This window comes from Sturnira hondurensis, unplaced genomic scaffold (genome assembly GCF_014824575.4).
Source record: "Sturnira hondurensis isolate 20B ecotype Veracruz unplaced genomic scaffold, ASM1482457v3 Scaffold0015508, whole genome shotgun sequence".
Taxonomy (NCBI): Eukaryota; Metazoa; Chordata; class Mammalia; order Chiroptera; family Phyllostomidae; genus Sturnira; species Sturnira hondurensis.
The window spans coordinates 263,421-289,344 of record NW_028088139.1 but is presented as its reverse complement, the minus strand read 5'-3'; the positions used below and the strand labels follow the sequence as shown (position 1 = coordinate 289,344).

Genomic DNA, 25,924 nt, shown 5'->3' with positions numbered 1-25,924 from the left:
CTGGAGGAAATGTAGAGAAGATAGAGGGTGAGAGCGCAGGATCCTGGGAACCCTGAGAATGAGCTGACAGCGGCACATGAGTCCAGTGACTGTCCAACCTGAAACTGACAGCAGAGACCCACCAGCAGCACCCTCACCTCTGGGGCTGGACTCAGGGCTCCCCTGTGGAGTTAGAGCCTCTGAGTATGAGGGGCTACTTGTTATGAGTACGAGTTCAGTCACCTCATCTTGAGGCTTTTTTTGTGACCAGACCTGGGCTAAAGACCAGGACAGAGAGAGAGAAAGGATTTGGATTCTGGTAGATCCAGGTGCCCAAACCTTCTTGCTATGAGAGATGTTCTTAGAATTTTGTTATAGCAGAGACAGATTGCCCTCCGTCCATTCCTGAGGGGGGTGGGGATGGACACTTGGGACAGGTGACATGAGTGGGGAGTGGGATGCAAAGGGGCCCTCCTGACAGGGTGTCACCAGACCTAAGGTGAGAAGACTCCTTCTTCCCTTCCCTGTTTGTCCCTGGGAAAATGGAAAGCTTCTGAGAGAGGGCAGATTTGGGAGATAACCCTCCAGAAAGCACCATGGATAGACATTTACTGCTTCCCAGGAGCAAGGAGTGAACCTGTGACCTCGAGGGCCCTGTATGTGATTCCCAAGGACATGCTGGTGCTGCTGCCCCTGCTGTGCATATGTGCGGTGAGAGGGCTGTGGGACACAGTCCTTCTTCTTTACTGGGGAACAACTTAAAGAAACACTCAGGGGAGAAGCTGCAGGTGTGAGGATTGGGGACGCGGTGAGGACAAAATGCCTGTGCTCTCACCTTCTCTCATCCAAGATCTACAGATTTACTGTAGATATTGTAAACCTTCTGGTTTAAGGAGTGAACGAAATGTACCAGGATCATCCTGTGTCCAAACAGACCAGATCAGTACCTGAAGGTCGGTACTATCAACAACCTGACTCCACCTCCTTGGAGACCTCCACCTGTGACATCCCCTGAGAAAAACAGGTGTCAAGATGAAAAGAAAAGGACTTTGCTCATTCAGGAAGAGAAGATTGCATAGGAGATACTGTGAAAAATAGAAAATGTACTCTTTACGGGACAGGTAGGGCCAGAGCATCATCAGCCAGAGGGCACAGTTAACATGAAGGACCCTCCTGGTGTCACACATTTCTGAGCTGAGTCTCTGTGTCCTTTCTAGTGCTGACACAGATACTTGACGTCCACATGCTGGGGACCCTGGGATCTGGGCACAGGGACAGATAAGGAAACATTCACCTTTTACTGGTAAGACTTATCCTGAAACACCCTTTGCCAATACACATGTCATGCAGAAAGTCCTGTGCACCTTTGCACCATCTCCACTCGGGACCCCAAGGTGACCTCGGCTCTTGTTTTTGATGCTGCTTCTGGGAAAGAGCCATCATCCCCTCGCAGCTCCATTGGCACACAGAACAGAGTCAAATGTGTAAGTAGAGGGCCAGGGCAAACTTTCTCCTCTGTGCCCCCAAGACCATCCATTGTTCCTAAGTGTGAGGGGTACCCTGATGTGGACACAGGGACATCCTAACTCTGAGTATGACAAGTCCTCACTGGGGTGGGCTTGGAAGAGGATGTGGGGGATGGGGTGTGTGTGACCCAGAGCTGGGAGGGCATAGGGACTTGACCCAGACATAAACTGAATGATTTAATATATGTATGTATCTTCAAGTGCTCACAACAATATCCCATGTTAGCATCCATCACCACATAGAATTCTACATCTTTTCTCTTGTAAAGTGAATTTTTAACTATTTTCTCTCTTAGCAATTTTCAGATATACAACACATTATTAACTGCATCATTATAGTTAATAGTACTAATACCCTCGACTATTAACTGCGGTCACTATGCTCTTCCTTATGTCCCCATGATTTAGTTATATTATGACTGAAGATTTGTACCTTTGACCACCTCACCCATTTTCCACTACCCACATTTACTTCTTCTGGCTACCGCCCATCTATTCTTGCTATCTATGAGTTTGACTTTTTATTTTCATTTTTAAATGTTTTCTTGTATTTTTCATTACCATTTAGTCCCCTTGTAGTCCCCCTTACCTTCACAATCACCACACTGTTGTCCATGTCCATGTGTCCTTTCTGCTTTTTGCCCAATCCCTGCACCCTGTAACTCCCCCAACACCAGCTGTCATCTGCTCTCCATCCATGAGTCTGTCTCTGTTTGGCTTGTTAGTTCAGTTTGTTCATTAGATTCCACATATAAGTGAAATAATATGGGTTTTTTTCTGTGACTGACGTGTTTCACTAAATATAATGTTCTCCGTGCCATCCATATTGTCACAAATGGTAAATTTTTCTTTTATTGTGGCTGAGTAGTATCCCATTGTGTAAATGCCCCAAAATTGTGTCACCTACTCATCTACAGATGCGTACTCAGACTGCTTTCATATCTTGTTGAGTGTAAGTAATGCTGCAATGAACATAGGCATGCTTATGTTCTTTCAAATTAGTGTTTTGCATCCCTTTGTGTATATTCCCAGAAATCAGATGGCTAGGGCAAATGGTAGATCCACTTTTAATTTTTTAAAGTGTGTTCATACTGCTTTCCACAGTGGCTGCACCAATCTGTATTACCACCAACAGGGCAAAAGTGTTCCCTTTTCTCCACATCCTTGTCAGCACTTGTTGTTTGCTGATTGATTGATGATTTTGACAGCTGTGAGAAGACATCTCATGGTGGTTTGAATTTTCATTTCTCTGATATTTAGTGATGTTGAGCATCTTTTCATTTGTCTACTGGCCGTTAGTATGTCCTCTTTAGAGAAGTCAGGGCCTTTGCTTATTTTTTTCTTTGGTCTTCTTTGTATTGAATCTATAATGTGTTTATTAATATAGGATATTATCCCCTTATTAGGTATATTGGTGAACACATTCTCTCATTCTGTGGGTTGTCTTTTTATTTATTTTTTTAAGATTTTATTTGTTTATCTTTAGAGGGGAAGGGAAGGAGAGAAGGAGAGAAACATCAATGTATGGCTACCTCTCGTGAGTTCCCTGCTGGGAACTGGCCTGCAACCCAGGCATGTGCCCTGAGTGGGAATCAAACAGTGATCCTGTGGTTTGCAGGCCCACGCTCAATACACTGAGCTACACCAGCCAGGGCTGTGGGTTGTCTTTTTAATTTTGCACCTATTTTCCTTCTCTGGGAATCACCTACCTATTCTATCTCTGAGTTTCTTTTTTTTTTAAAGTTCCCACATACAAGTGAGATTGTACAATATTTGTCTTTCTCTGTTGTGTTGATTCACTTAGCTTTATGGCACAATCATATTCCATTGTACATATACCACATTTTCTTCGTCCCTATATTTACCAACAGACACTGAGGTTGCTTCCCCATCTTGGCTATTGTAAATGATTCTGCGGTGAACACAGGGGTGCCCAAGTGTTTTCATTTCCTCCAAATACATGCCCAGAAGTGGAATTGTTGGATTTTAGGGAAGTTCTCTTTTCAGTTTTTCAGGAACTGCCATTCTGATTTACATAGCAGCTGCTCCAACTTACATTCCCACAAGCAGTGCAAGAGAGTTCCCCATTTAGAACATTCTTGCAAACTTTTATTAGTTCTTCCCATTTTTATAATCCACATCGAGATTTTCTATACTGCTCCATGATGTGCATTGTGGGGGCACAACCATGGAAATGCTGCTTCCTTTAGTTCTTTGCTTGCACAAGACAATATTCTTTGCAACATGTGAGGAGTCTTGGGTGAGTGGGGGGTCGAGCTGGTTACCTCTGGTTCACTTGTTCCCCATGGGAGAAGCATCCCTAAATTTTGAGGAGCCTGATATTTATACTAATGTAGAGATCACTGCTTCAATGAAATAGCAACATGTGGCATCCGTGGATTTTTCTGAAATGAGAAAACACATCACATCAGGTAAGAAGAGCTAGAATGCAGAAAACCAAAATACAACACCAATCAGACAAGTATAGACTATTTTTACCAGTACTGTGCCATTCCTGTCGGGCACAGCTGCAGGACACGTGTCCCCACGTTGTTGACTAATAATGCTTCATTGCTTCTTCAAAGGAGATTAGTTCTCTGTTAGAGTAATAAAGATTAATATTATATTAGTGATTTTATTATTATGATAATATAATATTTATATAATATAGCCAATAGAAAGAGAGTTACCATTTCATCTGGCACCACAGATTGACGTTTCATTTTCCTGTGAACCATATTTTGCCATGTCTAAAGAGCTCCAGTGTATAATGCGTGCCCGAGCTTTTGGCCCAAAGTTTCAGGGGAAAAAATCATTTATTTTATTTTTTGTATTCAACTTTTAAAATATGTTATTTATTTTGTTTCAGAGAAGGGGAAGAGAGAAAGACAGAGTGGGAAAGAAACATCAATGTATGGTTGCCTCTCACACGCACCCAACCAGGGAAGTGGCCCGCTTTCAGGTATGAAAGTAGCCCCAACATGGAATCAAACCCATAACCCCTCGGTTCACAACTCAGCACTCAATCCACTAGCTACACCAGCTAAGTCCAATTTTTTATTTATTTATATAGAGAAACTAAACTGATTATCACATTGCAGTGTATTGTTTTGCATACAGATATCATTATTGCTTTGTAAAGTTACACTATTAATGCCAAAGCATAATTAAAAAACTAAGGATATTTATGTAGAAACTGAATTCATACCATCCACGTATAATGCACATCCTTATTTTTCTCTCAAAAATTTGGGCAAAAAGCCTGCCTTATACATGGCAAAATACGGTACTTTAAGGAACTTTCAATCCCACAACTTGTTACAGGGAATATCTGACCTGTTTCACATCATCGTCATGTTTGAGAATGTATTTATCAAGTTTCTTTCTTTCACAAGGAGCAGTAGGATTGCCTGCAATCCTACATGCCTGCACACACAGGCACATGCATTATTTCCACACATGCCTGCAGCCTTCGCTGGGGCTTTGAATATAAACCAAGCCTGTGAGGGGCACTGGGGATGGAGCTTCCTGAACTTAAAGACTGAACATGTGCTGCTGTGCTGAGGGCCAGAGTCTGAGGTCCCCTTCAATGGGGTGAGATTTCCCTGCTCATGTCCCACTTCGAGGGCACCTGCGCGCTTTCGCTGCCCGACGCACCCTGTGACCATGAAAGACCATCACTAGTGCATCCCATGTTCCCAAAGTCTCTCAGAGCAAAGGGCTTTAATGCCCAACTTTCCCCTGGGTTCCACTGTCCACTGCAGTGGGTCTAATTTCCTTCCTCTCCTACCAGCACTTGGGTTGTCTAAAGAAAATTTCAAATCCTCCTTTCCCAGGATGTTCAGTGATTTGGGCTGGAGGGTGGATCTCCTGAGTTCCAGCCTCCAGCCAAAAGAGTCAGGCCTAAGTCTCACTGGAATGACCCCTAGGAGACCTCCCTGTCAACTCCAACATCAACTGCAAGGTGAACACATTCAGATTCACAGCTGGACAAGCCCCTCAACATCTGGGGACCATGGTAGATCCACCTGCAGGGTTGGGTTGGGGGAGGTGAAACAGGATGATTTCTCAGCCCTCACAACACTCCCCACAGCCTGTGGAGCCCAACTTCCGCTCCAGGACTGGCCACAGCGCTGTCACCCATGGTTTCCTGTTAGGGTGTCATTGGTTGCACCCCACAGCTGGGCATTTCCCTCCCTGACACAAGGAACTGGACCCACCCTGCCAGCGAGAAGCAAACATGCTGCCTCTCCTGCTGCTGCCCCTGCTGTGGGGAGGTGAGAGGGCCTGGGAAGGGGGATGGGCAGGTGGGAGAGGCCTTGGGGTCAATGCTGAGTGTCTGTGTTCCCCAAGGGTCCGTGCAGCAGCAGCAGCCAGGCCATGCTATCCAAATGCAGGAATCTGTGAGCGTGCCAGAGGGCGGATGCACCAACGTGCCCTGCTCCTTCCCCTCTGCTTGGACTTCACTGTATCCCTCTGTCAATATCTACATCTACTGGTACCGCAGTTGGCCCCACACACGAAACCCTGAAGTTGTGGCCACGAATGCCCGAAATACACCAGTGAAGACGGACACAAAGCACCGATTCTTCCTCATGGATCCCAGCACCAACTGTTCCCTGAGCATCAGAGACGTCAGGAAGAGTGATGCAGGAACCTATGATTTACAAATGTATGAACAAAATAATTACCTTAATGATTACCAAGAGAAGAAGCTGACTTTGCAGGTGACAGGTATGGCAGGGGCCCAGGACAGGATGCTGAGATATGGGACCCAGCTTAGAACAGCAACAGGACCCTGGGGCACTACTTGATCCCAGCCTTGGGCCCAGGGTGTTAGAAGAGACACAGGACCTGGGGTGAGCTCAGGGCCTCAGCTATGGGTCCCAGGTGGGCTCATATTTTGGGTCCTTATTGGAGCCCCAGGTCCCAGGCACCTCCCTCTCTCCTCCTCAGACCTGACACAGAAACCTGACATCCACTTTCGAGGACCTCTGGAATCTGGCCGCCCCACTCAGCTGACCTGCAGCCTGCCAGGGTTCTGTGAAGGGGGAACACCTCCCTCCTTCTCATGGGTGGGGGATGCTCTTGACTCTCTGAATCCCAAAACCTCGGTGCTCACCTTCATCCCAAAGCCCTGGCACCACAACACCAACCTCACCTGTCGGGTGACACTTGCAAGACCCAGGCTGGTGACCACACAGAAAACCATTCAGCTCAATGTCTCCTGTGAGTGTTGGAGGGACAGCTGGTGTCCTGGGGGCAGTGGGACTGGTGAATCTGATTGTTTGTGTCTTTGTGTGTATCTCTGTGTGTGTGTGTGTACAGTAGGCTGAGCTAAGAGGAGGACACTCATTTATTCACCTGAGTGTAGAAGGGGAGTGGGCCAGAACACAGCTATCCCATTATCCTGATTCCCACTGCCCCTCCTTGGGTTGGAGTGACTTCTATCCAGTCCTTCCCTCTAAAGCAGGGCCATGTCTTTCTGCTCCAGATGCCCCACAGAACCTCACCATAAGTGCATCCTACGGGAATGTTACAGGTAGGAAAGAACCTCTGTCTCTGGGGCTGGGACCTGCCCCAGGGGCCACCATGGGCCTGAGGGGGAATCAGAGTGTGAGCAGGATCAGGTATGGGAGAGACAAGGAGGAAAATCATCACCCCCACTCCCTCACCTCTTGTGGGTGGGTGTTGCCCCTGAGTTCTCCTTTAGTCTCTTTCTCTCTGTTTCTCTTTCTCTTTCTCTCTCTGTCTGCACTTCTCTTCACTAGCCCTCAAGGTTCTGCAAACCACATCCCTTCCCATCCTGAAGGGGGAGGCTCTGCAGCTGCTCTGTGTGGCTGACAGCAACCCCCCTGCACAGCTGAGCTGGTTCCAGGGGTCTCCAGCCCTGAACGCTGCCCGCATCTCCAGCACTGGGATCCTGGAGCTGCCTAGAGTGGGGACTGGAGAAGAAGGAGAGTTCACCTGCCAGGCCTGGCACCCGCTGGGCTCCAGAAGTATCTCTCTCAACCTCTCTGTGATCTGTGAGTGTGGGGGAACCTGGGGCCAGGTTACCTTGGTCTTGGGAAGATAAAGGAAACCCTGACCCTTCCCCTCACTCTCCACAGTTCCCCCACAGCTTCTGGGACCCTCCTGCTCCTGGGAGGACCAGAGTGTGAACTGCAGCTGCTTCTCCAGAGCCCAGCCGGCCCCCTTGCTGCGCTGGCGGCTGGGGGAGGCGCTGTTGGAAGAGTACCCAAACAATGCCTCCTACAAGGTTACCTCCTACTCTGTGGGACCCTGGTTCAACAGCTCCCTGAGGCTCCCCTTGGGGCTCAGCGCTGCCCTCAGACTCAGTTGTGAAGCGGAGAATGTCCACGGGGCCCAGAGCACCAGTGTCCTGCTGCTGCCAGGTCAGGGGCCTGCTGGGGTCAGAGGCTGAAAAAGGGAGGAAGGAATCAAAGAGAGTATGGAGCTGGGAAAGAAGCTGTGGCTGCCGAGGGCATTATTTGCTAGGACAGGACCCTCTATCTCTTGTCCAAAGAGAGCCTACAGCTGGTTCTGCAAAGACGTGGGAAGAAAACAAGACATGGACTGCTTTGTGAAGGTGGGCTCACTCCACTCTTCTCTGCAGGCCCGGCTGTATGCGAGTGCAGAGTGATTCCTGCGGCTCTTGGTGGCGTTGGTGCCATGGTGCTCCTGTCCCCATGCTTATGTCTCATCCTGTTTTGCATGTAAGCTTGTTTCCTCGGGAGGTACAGGAAGCTGTGTCATAGGGAGTACCGGGAGAGGGCCCAGGGTCCCAGGAACGTGCAGCTAAGTGCAAACAGAGGGGTCTTTTGGGGGTTGGATGAGGTAGCAGCTTTATTGAGGTAAAATTCTTAATGAATCTATTTATTTTCAAACAGATTTTAATTATTTTTAGACAGAGGGGAAGGGAATGAGAGAGAGGGAAACATCGATGCGTGGTTGCCTCTCCTGGACCCAGGCAAGTGCTCTGACTGGGAATCCCATGGTTCACAAGCCAGTGCTCAATCCACTGAGCCCCATCAGCCAGGGCAAATTCTTACATATTTAAAGTGTACAACTGAATGGCTTTTAGTTCAGTCACAGAGCTGTGCACCCATCACCATAATCAGTTTTAAATATTTTCCATTAACACAAAATGAATTAAAAATTCACTTATTTGTAATTTTGCCACCATCCTCACCCAAGCCCCAGGCAGACACTAATCTATTTCCTGTTTCTCTTGATGTGCCCATTCTGGACATTTCATGTAAGTGGAATCCTACAACACATGATATTTTCTGACTCTTTTTTCACATGGAATGATATTTTTAAAGTTCAAATGCCATTTTTTTAATTCCTCCTTGTTCCAAATAATAGCCCATAGTATAAGATATGCACTTTTTATTTCCTCTTCATTCATTGATGGATAGTCGAGTTGTTTCTACTTTGGGGATCTCAGGAAAAACACCATTATAATTGATCGTGTAGAAATTTCTCCCTGTGTAGAGGCCTGTCATGATGCAAATTTAGTCTTGGCCAAACACCTGGTCATCCAGGAGACGGAACACTCACTTGCATGTCAGAAGGCTCTTAAAGTCAGCTTCTGGGGTCAGGATGCCTCAGTTGTATTATAGGGAGTGAGAGCAGCCTGCTCACCTGTGCCTGAGCCATTCTGACTGCTAACTTCTTCCTTTAGAGTGAAAGCCCACAGGAAGCGAACAGCCAAGGCACAAAAGGTCACGAATGATGAAGACGCTGTCATGGGTACGGTCACCTGGGTGAGTGATGTGAGTATCTTCTCAAGCAGTGTAGAGGGAGGGGCTGGGCATGTTCATTCAATGAGTGTGGGCTGAGCTGCTCAGCATTTCCCCAAACAGGCTCCTCTGTGGTCAGCTGCACAGACAGCTGGGAGTTGACTTCCCCTTCCTTACCCAGAGCCCAGGGTCAGCTTCTGGTCCCAGCTTGGCTGTCCATGTAACCCACTTCACCCCTCTGCCTGGTACATCCAGCCAGAACCATCTCTCCAAAACTATTCCTTTCTACCCTTCTGGGCATGTTACTTAATTTGTCTGTATCTCAGATTCCCCATCTATAAATGGAAAGAGTAAAACAATACCTTATGCTTGGTTTCTGTGAGGATGAAATATGATTACTAGGCCCTTGATATGGACTGAGAAACTGAAGTATTACAACATTTTAAATGAATGACGAATACTTGAGTTCATGTGGAGTGTGTAAGTAAAAATCTGTTCCATTAGCTCAACTTCCCCTTAAGACTGTGTCTGATTTATTATTCTCTGACTTTTCTCTCCCTTTCACTCAGCATTCCCCACAAACTCCACAGCCAGACAGGGCCCCGGTCCAAGTTTTGCCCATGGAAGATGCTTCTCCATCAGGAGAGGAGCAGGATACCCAGTACGCCAACCTCACCTTTCATGGGAGGAAGCTGTGTGAGGCTCAGAACAAGAAGGCCACCAGCACCTGTGTGTACTCAGAGATCAAGAAGACAAGCCAATGAGGACTTGCTCAGAGCTTGGTCCTAGCCAGAGATATCACAGCCTCTGTGAGGGAAAGAAGTCAAGGACTAATTGATGAAACATGAGGAGACCTCATGCAACATTAACTTTAACCACTGTAAGAGCGTCCACAGGCAGAGCAGAAAGAAGAAAGGTGACGAGATTGGAGAGACTTGGGCGCAAGTGCAGACTTCAGAACTTCTTAAGGCAAGGTCTTCAAGTGAGTCACTTCCTTTTTTCCCCTCAGTTTTCCTTCTGTATGGGAGAGATCATACATGCTACTCCAAGGCAGCTATGACCATTAAAGAAATCACAACAAACAGAGGTCCAGGACTTGCCTGTCTCTCTTTTTTGAAGAGAAAGGTCCTAGTGGCAGGTCTCCTGAAGCCAGGAATGATCAGCCATAAAAAGAGGGTGGCAACTTCTTGGTGTCATTTTCCATGCAGAACTCTTCCAAGCCCCCTTAGGGAAAGACACTGAACACGGTTGGTGTTCCGTTGTGAGCTGGTATCTTGTAGTTTCTGTAAGGTTATCTCACCTCACTTGTCCCTGTCCATTCCCCACCACCTTCTGAGCACCAGTCCCTTCTCCATCCCAGTTATAGCCCCAAAGGGATCTTTCCAACAGCCTGTTGACTGTAAACATGAGCTGACTAGGTATTTCATCACCATAAAGAATTTTACCAGAGACAAAGAAAGGGCTGCGATGAAGCTGATGCAGCCACGGTGAGCCATGTGCACACCCTGGACAGGGAAGCAGCAGGCATGAAGCCCTTGTCACAGAGCAAAAGCAGAAGTTTGAAGGAAAGGCTGTTGCCACCACAGAGCTCTGCTGTGACCATGGTGTATTTCCTGTAAAGCTGCCAGTACCACACAGGGTGTGACAGCATCACTGAGAGGCCTCCCGATTCCTGGTGGGGTTCATCCTCCACAGTAAAACTGGACACACCAGAGAACTGACCCCACCTTTCTCCTCCAAAATCCCCTCCTGACTTTGTGGCCTCAGACAGAACATCCCAGGCCCCTTCCCCTAGCATTTACCTCCTCGCCCACCCTCTCCCCATGGCTTTGTTCCTTCAACCTTCTATGGTGGTTAGCAAAAGGCTTAGCAATTTGACATCCCCCCTCCTGGAGGCCATGCACCATGGCTTTCATCAGGGGCAACCCACCTGTCCTTTAAAGCTGAGTTCTTGAGCAGCCTTGGTTGAGCAGGTGGACTGAAGAAAGATCTTACCATCTCCAACAGAAACACAGAAATGCTTTCTTTCTGGGGTCTCAGCTTCCTTGGTTGGGATCAGTCCCCATTTCTCTCCTAGAGTCCTTCTCTGCTCTAATGCTGAGTGGATGTCTCACCCTGAAACAGGAAGGGCTTTTGTTGTGACGTTGCTGCTGGACACGTCTGTATCCTTGGTGGGGAGAGTCAGGACTGAAAGAAGGCTCTTTGTTCAGGAAATCCAATGCTGTACATGGACCTGTGAATTGCTGGTTACAGTTACAAGCAAGACTGATTCCTTTAGGAACAAGTGTAATTGGCTATGACTTCATCTTTTCTTGTGCCTCCAAAGGCCACTTCTTCAGATTGATTGTAGACTGAGCAGATCTTAGAAAGCTCATCTTCTTTCTTCCCTTGTATTCTTTTCTTCTGACTTAGAGGAGTGGGAAGTATCTTTATAATTCTTTTATTCTAATAATTTATTTCTTTGTAAAGTTTATTGATTTGCAGATTGAAGAAATAAAATCACATTCCTCTAAAAGAAAAGACCACAAGTTCTCCCTCCTCTAGATAGTTGATCTGATTTAATTTTCTGAACAAAGCTCTAAAACCCAATCAGCCTAAATGCAAGATATAGTGTACCATAGTGTTAAGGGCCTATCAATAAGGTTTTGGGTTCTAAGTGCATTAGTCCCCCCTATCTGTGGGAGAGATGTTTCATGTCTGACACTACAGATAGTATGAGATCTTATTTACACATCATTATTTCTGTACACAGCTATGGTAAAGTTTAATTCATAAATTAGGCACAATTAAAGATTAACAGAATTACTAATAATAGAAGAATTATAACGATATACTGTGATGAAGGGAATATGACTATGGTCTCTCCTTCTCTCACAATATCTTCTTGTACTTTACTCACCCCACATCCTGTGCTGTTGAAGATGCATAATGCCTATGTGATGAGGGGTAGGGAGGGGAATGACACAGGAATTGTGATGGAACATGAGGCTACTGTAAGGGTGACTTGACACAGGCACTTGATAGTGGGATAGTAGATCTGATAACCTAATTGGCTACTTAGGTTCTCACAAGGGGGTAGTGTATACAGTATGGAAATGCCAGACAAAGGGATGGCTCATGGCAGGGCAGGACAGACAGAGGAAGTAGAGAATCCACCGTATTACTCAGAAAATCACAAAATTTAAAACATGAATGCTTCATTTCTGGAGTCTTCCATTCAGTAATTTTGGACCATGTTTGAATGTGGATAACAGAAACCATAAAAAGCACAAATAAGAGATGACTGTAATTCACCTGTTTTTTCAAAGTTCCATAATGGTTGTTGCTGAAGTGTGTCTTATAACAAGAACCACAAGGGCTGGTTGAGTCACAACATTGGCTGCAGTGCAGGAAATGTCTGTGGGCACCCAGGTGACTGCCCCAGTGACACAAAACAAGCACCTGAATGCAGATGACTTACTTTGGGAAGTGGCCCTTAGGACAGAAGGAGACAGTTACAGTGTGGGACTAGGAGGGCTTCGGTTCATCACACCCACTACACAAACCCCCATTTCCATGTGGTAAGAAGTCCAATTGTGACTCTTGTTTTGGTAATAACTGGTTAACACATTCTGCTCAGGACTTCTGCTAAAAATAACAAAATTCATTGGGAGAAAATAGAAATGGAAGAAATAAAATTTCTCAATGTAAAAATATAGAATAATTAAAAGGAAATGAAAATTGGAACTTGTTAGTGTAGTATTTGGGGGAATGCTTGAATCCAGAAAATGAGACAGAATATTTAAGCCAAGACACCAAAGTTCCCAATGGCCTTTACCCACACTGATCATGTAGCTTTGGTTCTGTGGCGTTGGAGGCCTGAAAATGATAGTCATGCTTCTGGCCCTGCCCAAGGTGGGGAGTTTCAAAGGAGGCCATTCCCACATTGAGTAGGTATCAGGACTAGGGTGAATCAGAGAAAACCAAAGATGAGGGAAAAGTCTGACCAAAAAGATAGAGAAAAACCAGATTACATTCCAAAGAGGAGCTTTGTTAAATGGAAATATCAATAGCAACCATGGAAATCAGAAGAAAGCAAATGCTGTCTTTAACCATCACTTTATAGTCTTTGCTCAGTAGAGATGATACAAAAATGAGGAAGTAATGCATACCCTTTGGATCAAATACATGGGGAAAATCATTGCCAGTAGAACAAAACTATCGTTTTGAAATTCTCGACTATAATAAGAGCTAAGTCCAATAGGATTTGGTGGGTAAATAGACTTTACATTTTCTCATTTTTACACATTATCTAGGAGGTGAGAGAGCTTTTCATTTACTAAAACTTTGGTAAGTTAATTACTTATGCAGTAAGTTTTATGGTACTGACTATACAAATAGGGTCATAATGTATAATGAAATAGAATACTTTAAAAATTAGCAAACCAAAGGAAAGGTGACTAAAAAGATAAATTAATATGGCATTGTTGGCACATATGTAAACTAAATATAATGTAGGAAACTCATGTTGAATACAATTGGATAAAAGCTTCCGTTAAAAACAGAGGGTCAGGCCATGGCTGATGTAGCCCAGTGGATTGAACGTTGGCTCCAAACCAAAGGGTTGCAGGTTTGATTCCCAGTCAGGGCACATGCCTGGGCCAGGTCCCCAGTGGGGGCCACACGAAAGGCAACCACACATTGATGTTTCTCTCTTTCTCTTTCTTCCTCCCTTCCCCTCTTTAAAAATGAATACATAAAAATATTAAAGAAAGAAGAAAAATAGAAGAAACACAGAGGGTCAGCTTGGATTAGTAGTATGCAATTTATCATATATGCTTCTAAATTACAAGGATAGAAAATGTCAAAATTTAGAGAAGACAAGATTATACATGATACTAACATAATAAAAAGAAACCTGGAGGAGTCTTAATTAGGACATACGAAAAGCACATCACTACAACATTACATTTATATGAAGTTCCATAACAACTATCTTGTTGAAGAATAGGTGTGCAGGTGTTATGATTACAGGGAAAGGCAGAAAAATAGAAGACCCCAAGTGTCAATGTGGTGGTAACCAATGAGGGGCTTGGAGAGAAAGGGAAACAAAGAGAAATTCTCAGGCTCCAGGGGAGCCTTCCTGTTTTTTTCTTGACTTGAGATATGATCCCATAGAGTAACTGATATGTTTATATACTATAAACTATTTCAATAAGATAGCATATTATATATTTATAATATTTATAAACATAAATTATACTATTAAACCACAATATAATAAGATACTGTAGAGTATTTTTAGTTATAATAATCACTTATATATAATTATACTTATAAGACATATTTATACAATGTAAACTATAATTAATACATAAGGTTTACAAAATGTAGACTCTAAATATATTTTTCATAAGCGATACATGTAACATATTTCAAGCCAGGAAATGATCCAGTGGTCACCTTTTGTGGAAAAATAAGAAGGAAGAATAACATTAAACAGTGTGATGACAAATCAGAGGGATGAGAGGAAAAGCACAGATATCAACCCAGCCCACTGACACACCTTCTCCTGACCTTGCCTTCTCAAGAAGGACCCTGCCTTTCCGAAGCCCCTCCAGACTAGGGACCCCGCTTACCTAAGGCTCAGGCCCTTGTGACTGTGAACTGGGGTCCATGACAGAGCGAATCCAGGTGTGCTCCAGGACCACAGACAGCTCCAATCCTCTGCAAGGAGCTCCCTGGTCTGGCAAGGAGGACAGGGCGCCCCCTGGAGGCAGAGGCTTGACCTGCCTCATGCAGGGGTAAGACTGGGAAGTGAAGTTGATGGCATTCTGTCCGACAGGACAAAGGTGCACCCAAACTCCTCCTCAGTCTCCCCTTGGACACCCTCACATCCTAGGGAAGAGGAGCCCTAGCTACAGCGAAACAGTGCATTTCTCAGAGGCCACTGGATTCTATGCCCCTTGTGACTGACTCCAGAACTCCTACATCAGCCCCTTGCCCTTCCTTCTTTTCCTCACAACAGTGGGTTGATATTTCCTTTTTTATTTAACCCCTTTCCTGTTCGGTCACAGAGCTCTCTGCAAGAGAAAACAGGATCTGTCAGTCATGTCTGTCAATGGCAATATCCAGTCCCAATTCAGATCAAATGGAAAAATGAAGAATCAGAAGTCTGGTTGAGATGTTGTATTTGGAGCTGTTAGGCCACTGAAATGATTTCTAAATTTCAATTCATTCCCCATGAAGGGAATATATTCCACTGGTGAAAGGCTTTTGTGACCTCAGTGGACCACAGCAGGGAAAATAATATCATGAAGGACAGAGCAAGCCAGGCAGGGTCAGGAGAAAATGGAGGTGGAGTAAGGAGAGCGAGATTCAGTAGACCCCAAAAGATGGGAGGCCTTTTCTGTCTGGAGGAACTGTAGAGGTAACAAGGTGAGAATGCTGGGTCTTGGGAACACTGAGAATGGGCTAACAGCTGCACATGAGTCCAGTGGCTTTCTAGCCACAAACTGTGAGAAGAAATCCACCAGCAACACCCTCACCACTGGGGCTGGAGTCAGGTCTGTCCTTCTCAGGTCGAGCCTCAGAGCATGAAGGGCCCCTTGACTTGAGTGTGAGTTCAGCCACCCCTTCTTGAGGCTTCTTGTGTGACTAGACCTGGGCTGAGGACCAGGACAGAGAGAGGACTGGGTTTCAGGTGCGTACTGGCCCTCAGACCCTCCTGCTCCTACAGATGTTCTGAGAAATATGAGAAAGCAGAGAAAGGCCAGACTGGGTTCATTCTCTGAGAGGGATACTTGGGACAAGTGACATGAGTGGCAAGTGGGATGCAAAGGGGCCATCATGACAGGATGTCACCAAAACTAGGTGAGATCTCTGCCTACCCTCTCCTTCTTGTCACTGGGAAAAAGGAAAGATTTTTTGCACATGGCAGGTTTGGGATACTACCTTCTAGAAAAGTGATAGATAGAAATCTACTGCTTCCCAGAGAGGAGGGACTGACCCTGTGACCTCAGGAGTGCTGGACATGACCCTCCAAGGCCACATGGTGCCACTGCCCCTGCCTGTGGGGTCAGAGGGCTGTGGGACACTGTCCTTCCTCTTTCCTGGGGAACAACTTAGAGAAGCATCAGGGCTGAATTGCAGGTGTGAGGATTGAGGATACAGTGAGGACAAAGTGCCTATGTATCCTCATGCTCTCATCGCCTCTCATCCCGAAATCTATGGGTTTACTGTAGAATAGGCTGCACCTTCTGGTTTAAGGAAGAGGCCAACATATACCATGATCCCCCTGGGCTGAAACAGACTGGCTCAAGAGCTGCAGCAGGTGACCATCATCAACCTTGGGCCAATTCAACCTCCACCCTCCTTGTGAACGTCCACTTGTCATCGTTCCCTGAGAAACACAGGTGTCAGGATGGGGAGAGCAGGACATTCTCCTTCAGGAGAACACTGCTTAGCAGATCTTGTCACAAAGAGGAAACACCCTCTGTGGTTGGGACATACAAGGTTGGAGCCTCAGACAGAGGGCAGAGTTAACATGAAGGACCCTCCCCGTGTCATACGTTTCTGAGCTGTATCTCTGTCTCCTCCTTCCTGCTGACTCAGATACCTGACATCCACACCCTGGGGACCCTGGGCTCAGGGTTCTGGTAAGGGAGTCTGACATTCAACCAATATTGGCAATATTTGACCCTGAGTCCAACACACATCTCATGATTCAGAAAGTCCTGTGCATCCTTGCACCTTCTCCATCCAGGACCCCTGGGTGCACTCAGCTCTTGTTTATGCTGCTGGTTCTGACAAAGAGCCATCCTTGTTTTTGTATCATGATTTTCATGCTGTTGACCATGACATGTTTGTATAACATAACTTTTATTTATTCCTGTGATAGAGGAATGCATTTACATTTTGGAATTTGGTTTTGTCTTTGGTACTCTTGCTAACTTTCTTATTAATCTCTGAAATGTTTTCTTTTTTTCCTGCTTTTTAAAAAGATTTTATTTATTTATTTTTAGAGGGGAAGGGAAGGAGAGAGGGAGAGAAATATCAATGTATGGTTGCCTCTCATGAGTCCCCTGCTGGGAACTGGCCTGCAACCCAGGTATGTGCCCTGGCTGGGAATTGAACCGCAATTGTGTGGTTCACAGGCCCGTGCTCAATCCACTGAGCTACACCAGCCAGGGCTGAAATGTTTTCTTACATACCTATGAATTTTACTATATATGCAATCTTGTATGAAAAATGACAGCTTTGTTTTCCTTTCAAATTTTATAGCCTATACTGATTGTTATAGCTTTTATAGACTAGGACCTGATACTACTGCATTAGGTGTAATGTTTGCTAAAGACACTGCCCCTTTCATAGGAAAATTCATCTTTATTCTTAGTTGTCTTCGAGTTTTGTCATGAAGACATTTGAGATCACCCAATTTTCCTGTTTTATCTCTTGACATTTAGTTAGTCAAGGGCAGACCAGGAACACAGAAGCCCCACTATGGATTTCAGCAGCGGAAATCAACACAATGAATTTATTATGCTGACTTTGGAGTGCACATGGAGCAGAAGCGGAACTCTGCCTGGAAGACTTTGACCTTCTAATGGAACCCAAGTACCCAGCCTCAGTTACTTAGTATATATATGTGTGTTACTGAGATGTAGTTGACATATGACATTACTGCAGTCTGAAGTTGTACTTAATGATCTGATAGATGCATTTACTGCTCAGCACAGTATGTCTTCTTTTTTAAAAAAAATATTTTATTTATTTATCTTTTTAGAGAGGAAGGGAAGGAGAGAGGAAAGAAACATCAATGTACGGTTGCTTCTCGTGCATCCCCTGCAGGGAACTGGCCCCTGCAGGAAACTGGCCTGCAACCCAAGCATGTGCCCTGACTGGGAATCGAACTGCAATCATCTGGTTCACAGGCCCTGCTCAATCCACTGAGCTACACCAGCCAGGACTAGTATGTCTTCTTAAATATTCATCGCCACATAGACTTACACACTTTTTACTTGTGGTGAGAACTTTTAATACTTTCTCTCAGCTACATTTAGCAATTGTTAAATGTACAATGTGGTGTTATTAACTACATTGTTATAGTTAATGGTATCAATACCCACTGTTATTGACCACAGGCACCATGCTGTACATTACGGCCTCATAATTTAATTATCTAATAACTGCAAGTTTGCACCTTTGACCACCCTCAACCCTTTGGCCCACTCCCCACCCTCTGCCTCTTGCTACCAGCAATCTCTTGTCTCTATCTGTGAGCTGGACTGAGAAAAAATTTTCACATTTAAGTGAAACGGTATGGGCTTTTCTCTGTCTGATTCACTGCACTTAGTCTAAAGCTTTCATGGTCCATCCACGCATCACCAGTGGAGGATTTACTTTCATTTTGACATGAACACCTTCCACTGTGCATATAGTGCATTTTCTTCATTCACTTATCAACAGACACTTAGGTTGCATTCGGATCTTGGCTGTTATACATAATGCTTCAAGGAATACAGGGGTGCTTATATGTTCTCAAGTTAGTGTTTTCATATCCTCCAAATGAATATCCAGAAGTAGAATTCCTGGATCTTATGGCACCTCTATATTTAATTTTGAGGAACTGACACTTACATACCAGTAATTTACATACCAGCTGCCCCAACTTACCAACTTTCTGTTTCCCAGAAACAGTGCAAGAGGATGTCCCTTTCTGTACATTCTGGCCAACACTTGTTATTTACTGTCGTTTTTAAAATCAAGCTTGAAATGTGTTAAACTTCTCAGGGATGTGAATTGTGGGGGCACAACCTCTCAGGGAAGTGGATTTTTGTAACACAACCACAAAACAATCTACTTTTTAGTCCACAAGGAGGCCAGTGTGATGTGGGGACAGAGCTGGTTACCTCTGGCTCCCATGTTCCCTCTGGCAGGGGCAACCCCAGGTGTTGTGGGGCCTGGTATTTATACTCATGTTGAGATCACGGCTTTGAAAAAGGCAACACGTGGCACCCGTGCATTTTTCTGAAACGAGAAAACACATCCCATGAAGTAAGAAGAGGGAAAATCTTGTAAACCAAATAAATAATTCAGATGATTACAGACTATTTTCATTAGTAGCGTGCTGTTCCTGTGTGGCACTCCTGAAGGATACATATTCCCCATGTTTTTTGACTGATACTGCTTGATTGCCTCGTCATAGGAGAATTATCCTGTCTTATAGTAATAAATATTAATATTATAGTAGTAATCATTATTGATTATTACATACTATTATACTTATGTTCTACAGAGAATAGGAAGAGAATTTGATATGTCACTTGGCACCATTACTGACATTTCTTTTCCTCCTGCACAGTTTAAGAAACGTTTTAAAATCACATGACTTATTACAGGAATGTCAGAATTCCTCACATCATTGTCATATTTGGGAAATTGTTCATCAAGTTTCTTCCTCTCCTAAAAGAGCAGTGAGGTTGCAGATTATTTCAAGATCTCCCTGAAGCCCTTGCGGGGGTTTTGAAAAAAGTTGGAGTCTGTGAGGGGCCCTGAGGACTGGGCTTCCTCAGGATTAAGGCTGCAAATTTCCTACTGTGCTGAGGGCCAGCCTTTGGGGTACCCACAAAATGGGGTGTGATCTCCCAGTACACTCCCATTTTCAGGGTTCCTGTGTTGCATCACTATCCTACAGACTCTCAGACCCTGGAAGACCATCACTCATGTGCATCCCAGGTCACCAAAGAGGACTCAGAGCAAAGGGCTTTAACACCCAGCTTCCCCCTGGGTCCCACTCTCCACTGGACTTGGGTCTAAATTCCTTCCCCTTTTTTTAAATATTTTATTTATTTATCTTTAGAGGGGAAGGGAAGGAGAGAAGGAGAGAAATATCAATGTATGGTTGCCTTTTGTGCATCCCCTGCTGGGAGTTGGCCTGCAGGGAACTGGCCTGCAACCCAGGCATGTGCCCTGACTGGGAATCGAACCGTGATCGTGTGGTTCGCAGGCCTGCGCTCAATCCAATGAGCTACACCAGCCAGGTTAAATTCCTTCCTTCCTCTTGTATCAGCACTTGGTGGTCTAAAGAAAATTTGAAAATATCCTCTTCTAGGAGGTTCAGTGGTTTCAGCTGGAGGCTGGGTTCCCCCCCACCCAAGTCACTAGGACATGCTCTACCACAATGACCCCTGGGTGACTTCCCTTTTGACTTTAAACATTCCCTGCAAGGTGATCACATTCGGATTCACATAAGGACAAGCCTCTGAACCTCTGGGGGCCCTGGGTATATCACTTGGAGGATGTGGTAGAGGGCTGACCTTGAGACAGTTTGATTTCTGAGCTGCTACCTCCATGGCTGTGGAGCCCAAGTTCCCCTTCTGGGCCTGGCCACAACTCTGTCACTCATGGCTTCCTGTTCGGGTGTCACTGACCCCACCCCAGAGCTGCGTATTTTCTTCACTGACACAGGGATTTGGACATGTTCTGCCCTGTCAGGTGCAGACATGACACTCCTGCTGCTGCTGCCTCTGCTGTGGGGTGGTGAGTGGGCCTGGGATGGGGAATGGATGGGGAGAGGGGCTGAGGCTGCAGCTGAGCCTCTGTGTCCCCCCAGGGTCCCTGCAGGAGCAGCCAGGCTATGAGCTCCAAGTGCAGGAATTGGTGAGGGTGCATGAGGGTCTGTGTGTCCACGTGCCCTGCTCCTTCTCCTACCCATGGAGGTCATCGTATTTCTCTGGCAAACTCTACACCTACTGGTACCGGAGGGGGAACAACACACGTGGTGATGGTCTTGTGGCCACCAACAACCTAAATAAACCAATGAAGGGAGATTCCTGGGGACGATTCCACCTCCTAGAGACCACAACCAACAACAGGTGTTCCCTGAGGATCAGAGATGCCAGGAACACTGACACAGGAACCTACGTCTTCCAAGTGGAGAGAGGAAATGTGAAATATACTTACCAAGATAAGAAGCTGAATTTGCAGGTGACAGGTAAGTCGGTGGCCCAGGAGAGGATGCGGAGACATGGTACCTGCTCTTAGAACAGGAACAGGACACTGTGATCCTCCCTGATTTAGCTCCTGGGCGCAGGGTGGTCAGAAGAGGCACAGAACCCGGGGTGACATTAGTCCCTGAGTCAGGTGTCCCTCTCTGGTTTATACTTTGAGTTCCTAATCATCTGAACCCAAGGACTTCCATACAATAATGCTTCCATGTCTGCTCCTCGGCTCCAACAGACAAACCAGACATCCTCATTCAGGAGCCTCTGGAGTCCGGACACCCCACACAGCTGACCTGCAGCCTGCCAGGGTCCTGTGAAGGGGGACGACCTCTCACCTTCTCCTGGGTAGGAGCTGCTGTTGGCTCTCTGAATCCCCAGAACCTCCACTCTTCTGTGCTCACCTTCACCCCGAGGCCCCAAGACCATGGCACCAACCTCACCTGTCAGGTGAAATTCCAATGGCCTTTGGTGACTACAAAGAGAACCATCTGGCTCAATGTCTTCTGTGAGTGTTGGAGGGATGACTGGTTTCCTGAAAGCAGTGGGGCTGGTGTGTGCACATGTGTATGTCTGTGCAGGAGGCAGATCTAACCTGAGAACACTTGTGCGTGGATCTCAGTGCAGCTGGGCAGTTGGCCAGAAAGACAGCAATCCCACCTTCCCAGTTCCCACCATCCCTCTTCCAGATGCTGGTCTCCTCTGAAGTGGGGCCCTATCTTTCTGTCCCAGATGCCCCAAGGAGCCTCGCCATAGGCGTGACCTCCACAAATGCCACAGGTAAGGGAAAACCTTCCTCTCTGGGGCTGGGGCCTGAGCCTGGGGCTACCACAGACTTGAGGGGGGAATCACAGTGTGAATGGGATCAGATACGGGAGAGACAAGGATGAAAATCATCATCCTTCCTCACACTTAGTGGGTCGGTGCCTGCCCTGTGTTCTCTTCTCCACCTCCTGCTCTGTGCTTCTCTCCCCAAAGCATTCAAGATTCTGCAAACCACATCCCTTCCCATCCTAAAGGGGGAGGCTCTGCAGCTGCTCTGTGTGGCTGACAGCAACCCCCCTGCACAGCTGAGCTGGTTCCGCGGGTCCTCAGCCCTGAATGCTGCCCTCATCTCCAGCACAGAGATCCTGGAGCTGCCTCGAGTGGGGACTGGGGAAGAAGGAGAGTTCACCTGCCAAGCTCAGCACCCGCTGGGCTCCCAAAGTATCTCTGTCAACCTCTTTGTGGTCTGTGAGTGTGACGAAGCCTGGGGGCAGGGCGCCCGAGTCCTGGGAGGGTAGAGGCACAATGAGTTTATTACGCTGGTTTTGGAGCGCACATGGGACACTGTGCTGACCAAGCTGACCCTTCTCCTCGCTCCCCACACAGACCCCCCACGGCTGCTGGGACCCTCCTGCTCCTGGGAGGACGAGGGTCTGCGCTGCAGCTGCTCCTCCCGAGCCGAGCCCGCCCCCTCGCTGCGCTGGCGGCTGGGGACAGCGCTGCTGGAGGGGAACCTCAGCAACGACTCCCACACGGTCACCTCCAGCTCCACGGGGCCCTGGGCCAACAGCTCCCTGAGCCTCCGCGCGGGGCTCAGCGCCGGCCTCAGGCTCAGCTGCGAGGCGGAGAATGTCCACGGGGCTCAGAGCGCCAGTGTCCTGCTGCTGCCAGGTCAGGGGCCTGCTGGGGGGAGAGGCTGAGGGAGAAAGTAAGGATCAAGGAGAGGATGGAGCTGGGGAGAGAAGCTGTGGCCTGGACTGGGGCATTTCTAGGACAGGAACCTCCATTTTATGAGTGAACAAAACCTACAGATAATCTGCCAGGAGGTGGGAAGACCACACACCAAGTCCTGTGAGTGGGTGGGCTCACAGTCCTCTTCTCTGCAGGGCAGTCCCTGTGCATGCCAAGGGTGGTTCCTGCGACTCTTGGAGGTGCTGGTGCCATGGCCCTACTGTCCTTATGTCTGTGCCTCATCTCCTTTTGCATGTAAGACCATGTCCTGGGGGAGGTACAGGGGGCCGAGTAGTGGGGAGTACAGAGAGAGGCCCCTGATCCCAGAAAGGGGAAGCTGAGTACCTAGAGAGGGGTCTTTGGGGGGATTGGGTAGCCGCTTTATTGAGATAACATTCTCATATAGTTATCGTATTTTTAAAAGATTTAATTTTTTATTTTTAGTCAGAGACTAGGGGAGGGATAGAGGGAGAGAAACATCAATGTGTGGTTGCCTCTCCTGCACTCTCTTATGGGGACCTGGCCCATGACCCAGGCATGGGACCTGATTGGGAATCCAACCAGTGACTGTTTGGTTCTTAGACCAGCATTCAATCCAGTGTTGCCACAGCAGCCAGGGCAAATTCTTATATATTTATATGGTACAATTCAATGGCTTTACGTCCACCACAGAGTTGTTCACCCATCCCACCATCAATTTGAAATCGTTTCCACTAGAACAAAATGAAAAATAAGAATCCCCTATTTGTCATTTGCCACCATCCTTACCCCAGTCCCAGACAGATACTAATCTATTTCCTGTTCCTCTAGATCGGCCCGTTCTGGATTCCATATAAATGAAATCATATGACCCATGATCATTTGTGACTCTTTTTCACATAGCATGTTTTCAAGGCCCCTGTTTCATTATTTTATTCCTTTTTGTTCCAAATAATATTCTGTGGTAGGGATGGGGCACTTTTTATTTCTCTCTTCATTAATTGACAGGCTGTTGCGTTGTCTCCTTTGTTGGCACTCATGAATAATTATTTATGATATGATGAGTGTTATGATGGCTTGTGTGTAAGTTTCACTCTGTACAGGGGCTATTGTACAGAGTGAAACAGGCTGTTAGTACAGGCTGTTAGTCTTGGTCAAACACCTGGTCATGCAGGAGATGGAGCACCCACTTTCATGTCAGAAAGTCTCTGAGTGAGGTTCCTGGGACTGGATGCCTCAGTGGTCTTATAGGGAGTGGGAGCAGCCTGTCCACCTGTGCTTGAGCCGTTGTGGCTCCTGACTTCTTCTCTCAGAGTGAAATTGTGCAGGAAGCAAACAGGCAGGAGACGAAAGGTCATGAATGATGAAGGCACTGTCATGGGCACAGTCCCTTGGGTGAGTGATGTATCTTCTCCTTAGGTATAGGGGGAGGGGCTGGGCATGTCCATTCAGTGAGTTCACAGTGAGCTTCCCTGCATTTCCCCAAACCCGCTCCTCTGTGGTCAGCTGGACAGACAGCTGGGAGATGACTTCCCCTTCCTTACCCAGAGCCCAGGGTCAGCCTCCTTCCCCAGCCCTGCTGACCACTGAGCCCACCTCACCTCTCTGCCTGGTATAGCGAGCCTGAACCATTGCTCCAAAACTATTCCTTTCTACCCATTCTGGGCATTTTACTTCACCTCTCCTCATCTAGTTTCCCCAGCTATAAATGAAAAGAGTAAAACTATCATTTATACTTGGTTTCTGTGAGGATGAAATATGATTACCAGGCCCTTGATATGGACTAAGAAACTGAAGTATTACAACATTCTAAATGAGTGACAAATAGTTGAGTTCCTGTGGAGTGTGTAAGTAAAAAAACTGTCCCATCAGCCCAATTTCCCCTTGAAGCCATATCTGACTTATTCTTCGCTGACTTTTCTCTCCCTTTCATTCAGCATTCCCCACAAACTCCACAGCCAGACAGGGCCCCGGTCCAAGTTTTGCCCATGGAAGATGCTTCTTCACCAGGAGAGGAGCAGGATACCCAGTACGCCAACCTCACCTTTCATGGGAGGAAGCTGTGTGAGGCTCAGAACAAGAAGGCCACCAGCACCTGTGTGTACTCAGAGATCAAGAAGACAAGCCAATGAGGACTTGCCCAGAGCTTGGTCCTGACCAGAAATATCACAGCCTCTGTGAGGGAAAGAAGTCAAGGACTAATTGATGAAACATGAAGAGACCTCGTGCAACATTAACTTTAACCACTGTAAGAGTGTCCACAGGCAGAGCAGAAAGAAGAAAGGTGACAAGATTGGAGAGACTTGGGCGCAAGTGCAGACTTCAGAACTTCTTAAGGCAAGGTCTTCAAGTGAGTCACTTCCTTTTTCCCACTCAGTTTTCCTTCTGTATGGGAGAGATCATACATGATACTCCAAGGCAGCTATGACCATTAAAGAAATCACAACAAACAGAGGTCCAGGACTTGCCTGTCTCTCTTTTTTGAAGAGAAAGGTCCTAGTGGCAGGTCTCCTGAAGCCAGGAGTGATCAGCCATAAAAAGAGGGTGGCAACTTCTTGGTGTCATTTTCCATGCAGAACTCTTCCAAGCCCCCTTAGGGAAAGACACTGAACACGGTTGGTGTTCCGTTGTGAGCTGGTATCTTGTAGTTTCTGTAAGGTCATCTCACTTCACTTATCCCTGTCCATTCCCCACCACCTTCTGAGCACCAGTCCCTTCTCCATCCCAGTTACAGCCCCAAAGGGATCTTTCCAATAGCCTGTTGACGGTAAACAGGAGCTGAGTAGGTATTTCATCACCATAAAGAATGGAGAAGGCACAGAAAATAGCATAGATGGTAGGCAGAAAATGGATAGGGGGAGGGCGAGAATAGTGGGGGAAATATAGAATCTAAAGAACTTGAGATACGTGGTTATAAACTAAGGGGGGGAGAATGGTGGGGGAGGGAGTGTGCGGGTGGAGGGGAATGAAGGGGGGAATAGAACAACTGTAATGGTAT

At 46.6% G+C, this 25,924-nt stretch overlaps 1 protein-coding gene across 2 annotated transcripts in view; it reads left to right on the top strand.

The window, feature by feature from the left end:
- Positions 1–25,380, top strand: part of LOC118999835 (sialic acid-binding Ig-like lectin 5) — a 132,506-nt gene extending 107,126 nt beyond the window's left edge. The window contains exons 1-9 of one of the 2 annotated variants that reach the window (XM_037064580.1): positions 20,719–20,770; positions 20,844–21,224; positions 21,470–21,739; positions 21,964–22,011; positions 22,210–22,464; positions 22,603–22,887; positions 23,103–23,202; positions 24,240–24,330; positions 24,864–25,380. In XM_037064580.1, coding sequence (XP_036920475.1) covers positions 20,734–20,770; positions 20,844–21,224; positions 21,470–21,739; positions 21,964–22,011; positions 22,210–22,464; positions 22,603–22,887; positions 23,103–23,202; positions 24,240–24,330; positions 24,864–25,058 — 1,662 coding nt within the window. In that variant the 5' untranslated portion in view covers positions 20,719–20,733 and the 3' untranslated portion in view covers positions 25,059–25,380. Of the gene's footprint in view, positions 1–20,718; positions 20,771–20,843; positions 21,225–21,469; positions 21,740–21,963; positions 22,012–22,209; positions 22,465–22,602; positions 22,888–23,102; positions 23,203–24,239; positions 24,331–24,863 lie in introns of those variants that run through there. The other variant, XM_037064577.1, reaches the window with a different exon arrangement.
- The last annotated feature ends 544 nt before the right edge of the window (positions 25,381–25,924 follow it).